Here is a 14,759-nt window from a genome sequence, read left to right on the forward strand (position 1 = left end):
TAGCTGGGTCTATATGCGCTCGCCACCAAGCCCAGCTAAGTTTTGTATTTTTAGTAGAGACAGGGTTTCACCATATTGGTCAGGCTGGTCACGAACTGCTGGCCTCGAACTGCTGACCTCAGGTGATCCACCCGCCTCGGCCTCCTTGAAGTGCTGGGATTACAGGCGTGAGCCACTGCGCCTGGCCAGAAAAAGACATTCTTAGAAACACCCCAGGGCGATGGTCCATGCAGCACACCTGTGCAAACACGCAATGTGCAGGCCCCCCAGAAACATGACTGAAGGTGTAGGGACAAAATCCCAGACGGGCTTGTCCCTGTCATGCAGACAGACTAGCCACGGAGGGACAGAAACAGACCCCCTTACTGAGTCATAATCTTAGAATGCACACACCCTTGCAGGGACACCCGAGGGAAAACAGACCCCTCTTCAGGAATCCAGATACAGCCAGGGACATAGGACACCCGTATGGGAAACACTGTCACAGACAGCAACCCAGAGAGACAGCTGTCCTGCTCTGGGCTCACCTGGCGCGCGAGGATGCGCACAAGTCCCCGGAGGGAGACATCACACAGACACGCTGGGGGCAAAACTAATCCAGGACAGTGACGGCTGCACATGGAGGAATGTCATCCCTCACTCACAGACCCTCAGACGGAAAATCAAAGACACCCTGGGAGGCGCTTGTCCCTGGGAAATCTCCCGAAACTCCCCGAAACTCCTCCGAAATTCTCCAGAAACTCCGTTAGGGAGATTCTCATTCAACAAATATGTGTTTCCTGTTTGCTAGGCACTCTTGCTGAGGTTGGGAATACAATGGTGAATGAGCCACAGCCCCTGCCCTCAGTAGCACACCCAGGGGAGGGTCAGCTCCACCCGCCCAGACAGACACGGAACTGGAAATACACCCCTAACCTCTACCCCAGATACACCTGACAAGCTGATCCCCTGCCCACACACCCAGCAGGTGGCTCCAAGGTCGGAGCCTACAGAACACAGATGCAATAGAGACTCAGCGCTGCAGAAAGACACCCCCACCTCCCCACGACGGTGGCCACAGGGCCACCCCTAGCCAACAACACCATTACAGAAACACGTGCCTACAGATAATGCCTGCAGAAACGTGCGTGCTCCAAGCACTGTAGAAATCCTGTCGCGAGCAGTGAGTGCCCCGACAGCCACAGCCAGAGGAGACATACTCAAAGCTCCTGGGGTCACTCTCAGAGGGTCTCTGAGCCACGAACCCACATCCAGGCACACACAGAGTCGTCATGGAGACACAGTATGGAGTCCACAGCAGCACGAACACAGGGTACGAATGCTGCAGCACAGGACAGATCTATCTTTAGGGAGACTCAGAGAACTTTTTATTTTTAAGAGACAGGGTCTCGCTATGTTGGCCAGGCTGGTCTTGAACTCCTGGCCTCAGAGCATTCCTCCAGCTTCGGCCTCCCAAAGTGCTGAGATTACAGGCGTGAGCCACCACCCTAAGCCTGATTCAGAACTTTCAACCCTAGATATATGAACAGACTCAGCTTCGAGTTCCAAAACACCAATGCCACCTCCAGAAACAGGGACAGGCCTCCCGAAATAGGCTCAACCTGGTCCAGTTAGTGACCAGCACAGGAGAAAAATCTGTTTCACTCCTCAACCCGGTGTTTAGTTAGAGACATATATACCACCCTACCCCCCGCCAAAAAAGATTTTATCCTCCTTTTTTTTAATGCTATTTGTGAGTCACTAAGCTGATTTGACAGCCCGCTGGGTCATGACCCCCTGTTTGAAAACAACAGAAACAGATGTCCGTCCTTCCTGGGTCTGAGCCCCTCCTGTGTGTAGAGGTGTAGAGGTGGGGTCAGGTGTGGGTGAACCCCCCACCCCCGTCTGTCCCAGTTAGGCCTTGCATGCAGGGATAGGGGAAGTGGAGGTGGGAAGATTCTGGTTACATTGATTTCTGTCCCTGGCTTGGGGCCCAGGAGCCCCATCCCTCCCTGCTCACACTTCCCTCCTCAGCACTTCCTGGCTTCCTCTCTCTCTCCACCTCCCCACTACCTCCCATCCCCCCCATCCCCACCTGCTCAGCCCCTGCAGGGAGCACTAAGGAAGTCCCACTGTCCTGGTCTGTGAGAACCCCATTTTACATACTGGGGATAAGTGGCCTAGAGAGGAGGCACTTGGAATAAATGCTCCCAGCCACTCGAGAGGGCAGAATTATCAGGAATCTGTGGCCCTCTGCAGAAAGCTTTGGGATCAGAAAGCCTCCCACTGAAACCCAGCTGTCCTCCCCCAAGGGGGTGTGCCCCCGAGCTCGTAGCTTTGTGAGGACCCCACAGCACATTCAGGGAGGGCTGCGAAGTCAGATGGCACCAGGGTCCCGGCCAGTGACCAGGCGGCCAGATCTATTGCATCCGAATAGCCAGCTTCCACTCAGCTACAGCGATCACCAGACATGGGAGTTTGGTGTTGCTAGATCTGATTTTTCCCCCCTAAGAGAAACTGGATTTTTAAGTGAATGAAACCACCTGATTTTTGAAAGGTTGGCTAGCAATTTAAATTGTGCAAAACACTAACACCTGGGGACCACTGATTGGCCTCCCCCTCCTTGTACAAAGTGGTGCTCAGGCTGTAGTGAAGGGCAAAGGGGCTTCCCCTTCCCCCCTACTCCTCCTCCTCCTCCTCCATTCTTCTGCCTAGAGTCACCCCCTAATTCTGGTCACTCCCGCTCCCTCCATCCCCGCCTATCCTGCGTCTCCCCAACCCCTTAACTCCCCAGAGCTATCCTCGTGACCTTGTGTCTCCCTTTCTCTCTCTCTCACCCCTCCTTCTCTCTCTCCTCAGAAACCCCCAGGGCCTCGCCCCGAGACGTGGGTCCGCTGGTGTGGGGGGCCGTGGGGGGGACACTGCTGGTGCTGCTGCTTCTGGCTGGGGGGTCCTTGGCCTTCATCCTGCTGAGGGTGAGGAGGAGGAGGAAGAGCCCTGGAGGAGGAGGAGGAGGAGGAGGAGCCAGTGGCGACGGGGGATTCTACGATCCGAAAACTCAGGTGTTGGGCAATGGGGACCCTGTCTTCTGGACACCAGTAGTCCCTGGTCCCATGGAACCAGATGGCAAGGATGAGGAGGAGGAGGAGGAGGAGGAAGAGAAGGCGGAGAAAGGCCTCATGTTGCCTCCACCCCCAGCACTCGAGGATGACATGGAGTCCCAGCTGGATGGCTCTCTCATCTCACGGCGGGCAGTTTATGTGTGACCTGGACACAGACAGAGACAGAGCTGGGCCCGGCCCTCCTGCCCCCGACCGGGCCACGCCGGCCTAGGGTTCCAGACTGGTTGGACTTGCTCGTCTGGACGACACTGGAGTGGAACACTGCCTCCCACTTTCTTAGGACTTGGAGGGAGGTGGAACGGCACACTGGACTTCTCCCGTCTCTAGGGCTGCATGGGGAGCCCGGAGAGCTGAGTAGTGGGGATCCAGAGAGGACCCCTATCCCCAGAGACTTGGTTTTGGCTCCAGCCTGCCCCTGGCCCCGTGACACTCAGGAGTTAATAAATGCCTTGGAGGAAAACATCGGGGGTGTCTTGTAATACATCAGACCCCCTCCTTGGGTGGTGGGGAAAGAGGGGGTGGGACAGGGACTCCTAGGTCCCAGGGCTGGGAAGAGCTGATCCACGCCCCCAGGGAATGAGAGCCTGGCAGGGGTTAGACTGGGGAAGGCTGTGGGGCTCGGACCACTTGGATCCTTGAAAGACGCATTGGATGGCCAAGAACCGCGAGGCTCGTGGAACTAGGATTCAGGTCACTGGACTGGGGACTCAGAGGCCTGGACATTTGGACTCCTGGGTCCCAGGACAGAGGCTGCCTTTCTGGATGGTGTGGCCAGACCCGTCAGAGGCAGGAGTTCTCTGGACTCCTGGGCCCTCGGGTGGAGGTGGGGGTGGGGACAGCAGGGGCTCAGCCAGGTTCCCTGCGTCCTGAGAGAATGGGAGGCCAGAGGGCTGTGATCCAATGGAGCCTCAGACCTCAACTCCCCCAGGTTGCTGGGGGTCTCGGGAGGGGAGGGCTGCTCCCCACTCCCATTCTTAGGGGCCCTAAGGGCATGGGGCAGGCGGGGGGGTGCCGGGGAAGTCCCACCTCTAGCCACCCCAACTGTGGCTTCCCCCACCCCCTTCTCCATCCTTGCCCCCAGGGATCACCCCAAGGGACTTTTCAGTGGCTCCCTGGGAGTGGTGGCAGCTCCCTCCAGCTCCTCTCAACCGGAAAAGCAAAGACGGGGCGGGGGGGGGGGGCCTTGAACTCCCAGGTTCAGTAAGGGGCAGGTTTTTACCCGCGTCACCTCTGCTCTCCCAAGCCTCCGTGCCTCCTCTGTAACACGGGGCAGGTATTTACATCGGCCTCACAAGGCTGTCGTGGGACCTAGTAAGGACGTGCCCGTGATGCCCTCATGCAGCCTCGTCGACCTCCACAGACCCCACCAAGCACTGTGCCAGGCGGTGCTGGGGCTGCAGCTGTGACCTGCACAGACCCAGTCCCGTCCTCCGGTGCGCACGGCCATAATGACCACAAGAATAGCAGCAGTATGTTTAGGATGAAGGTGTGTGTGTGGACCGAGGGGCAGTCTCTCTCTCTCACTCCCCCACCCTCTGAAGCCCTCCGGAGGATGCCAGGCTGTGGAACGGGAGCAGTGGAGATCCAACAGTCCAGCGTCCTCTGGAAGCTTCCTCCTCATCTGGAGAGTGAGGCTGATGCATGCGTGACCCCCATGGGCTCTTCCATACTTGTTACTTCCTCTGGTTGTTTGTTGTCTGTACTCGCCCACCCACCCCACCCAGGCAACCGGAGGGCAGGGGCAGGGAATTGGGTCTGCCTGGCATACAGTGGATCCTTCAGTGCCATGCTGAGTCCTCCTTACACACCCACCAAACACCTACTGTGTGCTGAACCTCGGGCACACAGTCTAGTGTGGAAATTGGCAAATAAACGGGTAACCGCTCCAAAAACTCTTCCATTAGGAAAGACTTGAGAAATGGAAATGGGAGGTGCTAGCAAGGAAGGAGAGGCCCAGGAGCACAGGGGCTTCTCGCTTCTCCACCCCTTTTCCTGTCTTGCCTTTTTTTTGAGACGGGGTCTAGCTCTGTTACCCAGGCTGGAGTGCAGTGGTACGATCTCGGCTCACCGCACCCTCCACCTCCCAAGTTCAAGCAATTCTCCCGTCTCAGCCTCCTGAGTAACACGCCCAGCCTTTTTTTTTTTTTTTTTTTTTTTTTAGAAGGGGGGTGGTCTCCCTATATTACCCAGACTGGGCTCAAACTCCTGGGCTCAAGCGATCGATCCTCCCACTTCAGCCTCCCAAAGTGCTGGGATTATAGGCGTGAGCCAATGCACCCGGCTAGCCCCCAGCTAATTTTTAAAATTTTTTCTAGAGATGAGGTCTTGTGCTCCTTGCCCTGGCTGATCTTGAACAATCCGCCTGCTTTGGCCTCCCAAACCGCTGGGATTACAGGCATTAGTCACTGCCCCCAGCCCTAACCCCTTTCCTGATAAGTGGAAGGAGATTCTAGTCCCCAGAGGTGATTCTGGATCCCAGAATTCTGCCCCCGCATTCTCTGCCTTCTAGCCGCCCCTGGTCCTGTCTCCTCTCCTCTCATCTCCCCATTCTCCCCCGCCTCATTCTGCCCCAGCTACATGGTTTACTTGCTGTCCTTTAAAAACAACACAAGGCAGGCCGAGCACGGCATAATCCCAGAACGTTGGGAGGCCGAGGCGGGAGGATCACTTGAGCCCAGGAGTTCAAGACCAGCCTGGGCAACATGGCAAAACCCCATCTCTACAAAAAATTTTTAAAAATTAAAAAAAACTGGGCCTGGCGGCACATGCATGTAATTCCAGCCACTCCAGAGGGTGAGGTGGGAGGATCGCTTGAGCCCAGGAGATTGGGGCTACAGTTGGTGGTGATAATGCCACTGCACTCTAGCCTGGGTGACAAAGCGAGACCGTCTCAAAAAAAAAAACCATAGAGCCCCACAAGCCTCCTGCAGGGCCTCTGGCTGTTTGCGCTGCCTGCGATACCCCCAGACACTCTCATGACTCATCCCCAGTGTCTCTTTCAGGCCCTTGCTCAGTTGTCACCTTACAGTAAGGTAGAGGCCCTCCCACTACCTTTGGGGACCCCACTTTGCACCTATCACTTCCGCAGTCTATATTTTTGTATCCCCCGTTACTTAACTCCCATCTGGCACGCGAGCTATTGTACTGGTTTGCTTACTGTTGTTCTCCCTGCCCAACCAGAATCAAAGTTCCATGAAGGTAGACACTTTGTATGTTTCGTTCTCCACTCATCTCCCATGCGGGACACACATCCTCCATCCTCGCTCCTTCCTCATGCTCAGCAGTTTGAGTTGAATGAAAGAATGTCCCCTGCCCGTGGGAGAGGACACAGACAGGCAGGCAATGACTTGGGGTGGAATGGTCACTTGGAATAAGGAGCTGTGGCTTCCTCCTGGAGACCCCCTCACGCTGTCCCTCTCCTTGCAGAGACCCCCAACACAGCAGGCGCAGGGGCTACAGGCGGCATCATCGGGGGCATCATCGCTGCCATCATTGCTACTGCTGTGGCCACCACGGGCATCCTTATCTGCCGGCAGCAGCGGAAGGAGCAGACGCTGCAGGGGGCAGAGGAGGATGAAGAGTAAGTGATGGACCCTGAGACGAGGATGGGAGAGGGGTCGAAGAACTCAGGAGTATGGGGTAGGGGTGAGGGTGGGAGAAAATTCTCCATAATGGCTGTGTGAAACAGACAGACCTAAAGGAACTGGGATCTAAATGGAGTAGGGAGGTAAGAGTTTCTCTCCGCCATAAAGTATGGTATTGAATTTAAAAATTAGCTGGGGGCCAGGCACAGTGGCTTACACCTGTCATCCCAGCACTTTTGGAGGCTGAAGTGGGGAGATAGATCGCTTGAGCCCAGGAATTTGAGCCCAGTCTGGGTAACATAGGAAGACCACTCCTATTTTTTTTTTTTTTTTTTTTTTGAGACGGAGTCTCGCTCTGTCACCCAGGCTGGAGTACAATGGCGCAATCTCGGCTCACTGCAAGTTCCGCCTCCCGGGTTAAAGCAATTCTCCTGCCTCAGCCTCCGGAGTAGCTGGAAATACAGGCACCCACCACCACGCCCGGCTAATTTTTTTGATTTTTAGTAGAGACAGGGTTTCACTGTGTTAGCCAGGATGCTCTTGATCTCCTGACCTCGGGATCCACCCTCCTCGGACTCCCAAAGTGCTGAGATTACAGGCGTGAGCCACCGTGCCTGGCCTTGGCTAAGTTACTTGTTTTTAATAAAAGAAGAAAGGGCAGTTCCTAAATTGTTATGGAGAATTTACATTAAAATAACATAAGCTGGCTCACGCTTGTAATCCCAGCACTTTGGGAGGCCGAGGCGGGTGGATCACGAGGTCAGGAGATCGAGACCACGGTGAAACCCCATCTCTACTAAAAATACAAAAAAATTAGCCGGGCGTGGTGGCGGGCGCCTGTAGTCCCAGCTACTCGGAGAGGCTGAGGCAGGAGAATGGCGTGAACCCGGGAGGCGGAGCTTGCAGTGAGCCGAGATCGCGCCACTGCACTCCAGCCTGGGCGACAGAGCGAGACTCTGTCTCAAAAAAAATTAATTAATTAAATAAAATAAAATAACATAAGCTATTGATTGGCTATCCATTGCTCTTTGTATCACAAATTCCAGAAACCTGAAGATAAAGAGTAACACTGGTCAGGCAGGGTGGGTCAGGCAGGGTGGCTCCTGCCTGTAATCCCAGCACTTTGTTTTGTTTTTGTTTTTGTTTAAGATGGAGTCTTGGTCTGTCGCCCTGGCTGGAGTGCCAAGGCGCGATCTCGGTTCACTGCAACCTCCGCCTCCCGGATTCAAGCGATTCTCCAGCCTCAGCCTCTGGAGTAGCTGGGATTACAGATGTGCGCCACCACGCCCGGCTAATTTTCGTATTTTTAGTAGAGACGGAGTTTCACCATGTTGGCCAGGCTGCTCTTGAACTCCTGACCTCAAGTGATCCACCCGCCTCGGCCTCCCAAAGTGCTAAGATCACAAGCATGAGCCACTGCACCCAGCCAATGCCAGCACTTTGGAAGGCCAAGGCTCTTGTTGCTAGTGTTCGAGATCAGACTGAGCATCAAAGTGAGACACCATCTCTAAAAAAATAAACAAAATTAGCCAGGCAGAGTGGTGCACGCCTGTGGTCCCAGCTCCTCAGGAGGCTGGGGTGGGAGGTCACTTGAGCCCAGGAGCTCAAGCCTGCAATGAGCTATGATCATGCCACTGCACTCTAGCCTGGATGACAGAGCAAGACCCTGTATCTTAAAAAATAAGACTGGGCACGGTGCCTCACACCTGTAATCCCAGCACTTTGGGAAGCCAACCCAAGTAGATGACTTGAGCTCAGGAGTTCGAGACCAGCCTGGGCAACATGGCGAAACCTGTCTCTACAAAAAAAATACAAAAATTACCCAGACCTGGTGGCCCGTGCCTGTAGTCCCAGCTACTTGCGTGGGCTGAGGTGGGGGTGGGGGCATGTGGAGGCTGCAGTGAGCTATGATCACACCACTGTACTCCAGTCTGGCCAACAGAGTGAGACCTTGTAAAAAAAAAAAAAAGAAAAGAAAAATAGCTCAGAGCAGTCTGAGGTATGTGAGGTATGCAAAATTTGTTTCTTTGAGACAGGATCTCACTCTGTCCCTCAGGCTGGAGTTCAGTGGTACAATCTGAGCTCACTGCAACCTTCGCCTCCTGAGCTCAACCAATCTTCCTACTGCAGCATCCCAAGTAAATGGGACCACAGACACGCACCACCACACCTAGCTAGTTTGTGTATTTTTGTAGAGACGGGGTTTTGCCATGTTGCCCAGGCTGGTCTCGAACTCCTGACCTCAGGTGATCCGCCCACCTCAGCCTCTCGAAGTGCTGGGATTACAGGCGTGAGCCACCATGCCCGGCCTGGAATCTGTATTTACCACAAGCTCCCTAAGTTCTTCTGATGCACAGGAAGGTCTGTTTCACCACTGTCTCAATCATCTAGTTAGTTCAAACCAATAACTTGCTGCTGATCTCCTCTGTGTGCAGCTCCATGCCGTGACCCAGTGTGTCCGAGAAGGCCTGGAGCTCACAATATGGAGGAGGAGACAAAACTGTCTCCAGATAGTGATGGTGTAGTATGACCAGTGATGGGATAGGGCAGTTGACGGAGCTCTGAGAAGCCAGAGGGGGCATCTGACCCAGCATGGATGGTCAGGGAGAGCTTCCTGGAAGAGGGGACATCTGAGCTGACAGAAAGCATCGTAAGCACCTGTCATTACTGTATGCCTTGGTCTGTGGGTGTGTCGAATAAGGGACAGGAACTTTAACCTAATTTGAGGGACAGGAAGGCACTTCATTTATTCATTCATTCTTTTCACAAATATTTACTGAATTCCTCATAGTGGATTCTGGAGACAACTTGCTGATGACCCAGATCTTTCTTTTTTTTCTTTTCTTTTTTTTTTTCTTTTTGAGGTGGAGTTTGGCTCTTTTTTCCCAGGCTGGAGTGCAATAGCGTGATCTCAGCTCACCGCAACCTCCACCTCCCGGGTTCAAGCAATTCTCCTGCCTCAGCCTCCCGAGTAGCTGGGATTACAGGCATGCGCCACCACGCCTGGCTAATTTTGTATTTTTAGTAGAGACAAGGTTTCTCCATGTTGGTCAGGCTGGTCTCACACTCCTGACCTCAGGTGATCTGCCTGCCTCAGCCTCCCAAACGGGAGCGTGAGCCACCATGCCCGACTGAGCTTTCTTTTTTTTTCTTTTTTTTTTTTTTTTTAATTTTTGAGACGGCATCTCACTCTATCGCACAGGCTGGAGTGGAGTGATCTCAGCTCACTGCAACCTCCGCCTCCCGAGTTCAAGCGATTCTTGTGCCTCAGCCTCCTGAGTAGCTGGGATTACAGGCATGCACCACCACGCCCAGCTAATTTTTGTATTTTTTTGGGGAGATGGCGTTCCACCATATTGGCCAGGCTGGTCTCGAACTCCTGACCTCAGGTGATCTGCCCGCCTCAGCCTTCCAAAGTGCTGGGATTACAGGCGTGAGCCACTGCCCCCAGCCCAACACATATCTTTTTTCCCTCCCAGAGCTCACAGTGGGGCATGGTAATTATAAATAACATTTCAAGTACAAATTCAGTAAGTGCCCTGAGGGGGAAGTACAGCTAGGTATGTCCATGTAACAGGAATTCCTGATCCGCCGGGGAAACCTGAAGGCTTCCCGGAAAAAGAGGAATTCATGGAATGAATAAAAACTCTTACTCCAGGCAAGAAAAGGGGGCAGGGGAAAGGGAGACCCAGGTAGAGGGAACAGCATGTGCCATATCCCTGGAGTCAGAGGGATGCCCGGGTCTTAGTCTCCACTTGACCTACCTCCTACCCCACAGCCTGGAGGGACCTCCCTCCTACAAGCCGCCGACCCCAAAAGCGAAGCTGGAGGAGCAGGAGATGGTGAGCACTTTCCCTGGAGCCCAGGCTATCCCCACCTCCACACCCACCCCAGGGCTGGGAGGGGCCTGGCAGGGAGAAGCTGGCTAGGTGGTGGGGGCAGTTCCTGACCTCCCCACCCCTCTCCCACTACAGCCCTCCCAGCTCTTCACTCTGGGGGCCTCGGAGCACAGCCCACTCAAGACCCCCTACTTTGACGCTGGCGCCTCTTGCACTGAGCAGGTAGGAGTTCATGGGAAGACAAAGGTGGGTTAGGGGTCTGGGTTGAAGGGCCAGGGGTCAGGCCTGGCAGAAGAGGTCAAAGACTAAAGGTCATAACTCAAGGTCAAGGGTGTGTCCCCGGTTGGTGCTTAATGCATTGAGATGTGTTCAGGATTCCGTGGGGGAGGTCGGGGTGAAAAGGCCCAGGGTCACAAGGTTAGAATTTAAAGTCACTCGGGGGCTGGGCACGGTGGCTCACACCTATAATCCCAGCACTTTGGGAGGCCAAGGCAGGAGGATCACTTGGGGTCAGGAGTTCGAGACCAGCCTGTGCAACATGGTGAAACCCCATTTCTACTCAAAACACAAAAAATTAGTTGGGTGTGGTGGTGCGAGCCTGTAATCTTAGCCTCCTGGGAGGCTGAGGCGGAAGAATTGCCTGAACCCAGGAGGCCGAAGTTACAGTGAGCTAAGATCACACCACTGCACTCCAGCCTGGGCAACAGAGCAAGATTCCATCTCAAAAAAATACATAAAAACAAATAAATAAAATCACCTGGGCCGGGCGTGGTGGCTCTGGTCTATAATCCCAGTACTTTGGGAGGCTGAGGTAGCTGGACCCCTTGAGCCTAGGAGCTCTAGACCAGCGTGGGCAACATGGACTGCCCAGCAACATTTTTTTTTTTTTAATGGAGTCTCACTCTGTCACCCAGGCTGGAGTGCAGTGGCGCTATCTCGGCTCACTGCAGCCTCCGCCTCCTGGGTTCACGCCATTCTCCTGCCTCAGCCTCCTGAGTAGCTGGGACTACAGGTGCCCACCACCACGCCCGGCTAATTTTTTTGTATTTTTAGTAGAGACGGGGTTTCACCGTGTTCGCCAGAATGGTCTCGATCTCCTGACCTCGTGATCCGCCCGCCTCAGCCTCGCAAAGGGCTGGGATTACAGGCGTGAGCCATCCGTCTGGCCGCAATATTTTGTATCTACAAAAATACCGAACTTACCTGGGTGTGGTGGCAAATGGCTGTAGGCTGAGGTGGGCGGATTGCTTAAGCCCAGGTGCTTGGGGCTAGGCCACTACACTCCAGCCTGGGCATCAGGGTGAGACCCTATCTCAAAAAAAAAAAAAAGGAAAAGTCATTAGGTCAATGAAAATTGATTATCTGGTCAGGCGTGGTGGCTCACACCTGTAATCCCAGCACTTTGGGAGGCTGAGGCAGGCGGATCACCTGATGTCAGGAGTTCCAGACCACCTTGGCTAACAAGGTGAAACCCCTTCTCTACTAAAAACAAAAATAAGCCAGGCGTGGGTGACATGCTCCTGCAATCCCAGCTACTCAGGAGGCTGAAGCAGGAGAATCGCTTGAACCCAGGAGGCAGAAGTTGCAATGAGCTGAGACCACGCCACTGCACTCCGGCCTGGGCAACAGAGCGAGACTCTATCTCAAAAAAAAAAAAAAAAAAAGAAAGAAAGAAAAAGGCCGGGTGCGGTTGCTCACGCCTGTAATCCCAGCACTTTGGGAGGCCAAGGCAGGTGGATCACCTGAGGTCAGGAGTTCCAAGACCAGCCTGGCCAACATGGTGAAAGCCTGTCTCTACTAAAAATTACAAAAATTAGCTAGGCATGGTGGCGGGCACCTGTAATCCCTGCTACTTGGGAGACTGAGGCAGGAGAATCACTTGGACCCAGGAGGCAGAGGTTGCAGTGAGCCCAGATTGCACCATTGCACAACAGCCTGGGAGACAAGAGCAAAACTCCGTCTCAAAAAAAAAAAATAGAATGAAAGAAAATTGATTATCTACATTTGCTGGATACTGTGCCTGAAGCTGGGACAAGACAAATCAAGTCACTCCCCTCAGTGGTCTACTGGAGGTCAGGGGTCAGACACTGAGGTTGCGCTCAAGGTTCAAAGGACTGTTTAGAGCCCAAGGTTAAGTACTTGAGGTCAAGACTGAGGTGAAAGTTTCATGGGGAAAGATTTGCAGAGATCGAAGGAAAAAAGTGAGTCCCAGGATTAACGGGGTGAGTTGCATGCGCTGGGCTTTGGGTTAGGGAAGGGCCAAATGAATGTCCCAGTGCAATATGGCCTCAGGGGACAAGGGGTGAGGTGGCATCTTGTTGGCATGGGGAGACAGAGTAGTCAGGATTTTGGGGTCAAGAGCAGATTGGTAATCTGTGTCATGCGTAGGAAGTGATCTTGAGTTCCTGTCCCCGCTCTACCTCCAGGAAATGCCTCGATACCATGAGCTGCCCACCTTGGAAGAAAGGTCAGGACCCTTGCACCCTGGAGCCACAAGCCTGGGGTCCCCCATCCCAGTGCCTCCAGGGCCACCTGCTGTGGAAGACGTTTCCCTGGATCTAGAGGATGAGGAGGGGGAGGAGGAGGAAGAGTATCTGGACAAGATCAACCCCATCTATGATGCTCTGTCCTACAGCAGCCCCTCTGATTCCTACCAGGGCAAAGGCTTTGTCATGTCCCGGGCCATGTATGTGTGAGCTGCCATGCGCCTGGCATCTCACATCTCACCTGTTGATCCCTTAGCTTTCTTGCCAAGGATCTAGTGCCCCCTGACCTCTGGCCAGGCCACTGTCGGTTAACACACATGCATCCCATTTGTGATTTCTATCTTGGTGGCTCCACTATGACCCCTAACCCATGAGCCCCGAGAAATTCACCGTGATAATGGAATCCTGGCAACCTTATCTCATGAGGCAGGAGGTGGGGAAGGTGCTTCTGCACAACCTCTGATCCCAAGGACTCCTCTCCCAGACTGTGACCTTAAATCATACCTCTCACCCCCCAATGCCTCGACTCCCCCAAAATCACAAAGAAGACCCTAGACCTATAATTTGTCTTCAGGTAGTAAATTCCCAATAGGTCTGCTGGAGTGGGCGCTGAGGGCTCCCTGCTGCTCAGACCTGAGCCCTCCAGGCAGCAGGGTCCCACTTACCCCCTCCCCACCCTGTTCCCCAAAGGTGGGAAAGAGGGGATTCCCCAGCCCAAGGCAGGGTTTTCCCAGCACCCTCCTGTAAGCAGAAGTCTCAGGGTCCAGACCCTTCTCTGAGCCCCCACCCCCACCCCAGTTCCTGCCTACCGAGCAAGCAGCCCCAGCCTAGGGTCAAACAGGGTGAGCCTCATACAGACTGTGCCTTGACGGCCCCAGCCTTGGGAGAAGAATTTACTGTTAACCTGGAAGACTACTGAATCATTTTACCCTTGCCCAGTGGAATAGGACCTAAACATCCCCCTTCCGGGGAAAGTGGGTCATCTGGATTGGGGGCAGCGATTGATACTGTTTTATAAACTACATTTCCTACAAAATATGAATTTATACTTTGACCAAGTCTTGCGTTTTCTGTGGGATGTGAAGGGGATGGGGTGAGAACTGAAGGGGAATGAGGAAGGAGTCTAAGGGCTTGAGAGAATCAGTGAACTAGGGGCCAAGAGAGTTAAAGACAAAAACAAAGGGACCAAAGATACAAAATAAGAATTGAGAGAGTAATGAGCAAAAATGTATCAATCAAAAACAAAATGTTTTGTTTTTTTGTTTTTTTGTGTTTTTTTTTGAGGCAGAGTCTCGCTCTGTCGCCCAGGCTGGAGTGCAGTGGCGCGATCTTGGCTCATTGCAAGCTCCACCTTCTGAGTTCACGCCATTCTATTGCCTCAGCCTCCCGAGTAACTGGGACTACAGGCGCCCACCACCACGCCCGGCTTATTTTTTGTATTTTTAGTAGAGACGGGGTTTCACCGCGTTAGCCAAGATGGTCTCGATCTCCTGACCTCGCGATCCACCCGCCTCGGCCTCCCAAAGTGCTGGGATTACAGGCGTGAGCCACTGCGCCCAGCCCTAAAAACAAAATGTTGAGTAATGGAATGGGGAGGGATCCAGGGCAAGCTGTTTAATGAACATTCATAATTGCAACAGCAGTATGATGAATGGGACAAAGATAAAAATAGCAATTGGCCAGGTGCAGTGGCTCATTCCTGTAATTCCAGCACTTCGGGAAACTGAGGCGGGAAGATCGATTGAGTTC

General features: G+C 53.7%; 1 protein-coding gene across 2 annotated transcripts in view; it reads left to right on the forward strand.

Annotated features, from left to right (window-relative positions):
- NECTIN2 (nectin cell adhesion molecule 2) overlaps positions 1–14,068 on the forward strand; it is a 40,864-nt gene extending 26,796 nt beyond the window's left edge. The window contains exons 6-9 of one of the 2 annotated variants that reach the window (XM_032176426.2): positions 6,528–6,681; positions 10,464–10,527; positions 10,660–10,746; positions 12,951–14,068. In XM_032176426.2, coding sequence (XP_032032317.1) covers positions 6,528–6,681; positions 10,464–10,527; positions 10,660–10,746; positions 12,951–13,220 — 575 coding nt within the window. In that variant the 3' untranslated portion in view covers positions 13,221–14,068. Of the gene's footprint in view, positions 1–2,838; positions 3,564–6,527; positions 6,682–10,463; positions 10,528–10,659; positions 10,747–12,950 lie in introns of those variants that run through there. The other variant, XM_032176427.2, reaches the window with a different exon arrangement.
- Positions 14,069–14,759: the final 691 nt, after the last annotated feature.

This window comes from Hylobates moloch, unplaced genomic scaffold, assembly GCF_009828535.3.
Source record: "Hylobates moloch isolate HMO894 unplaced genomic scaffold, HMol_V3 SCAFFOLD_15, whole genome shotgun sequence".
In the NCBI taxonomy this organism is placed as follows: Eukaryota; Metazoa; Chordata; class Mammalia; order Primates; family Hylobatidae; genus Hylobates; species Hylobates moloch.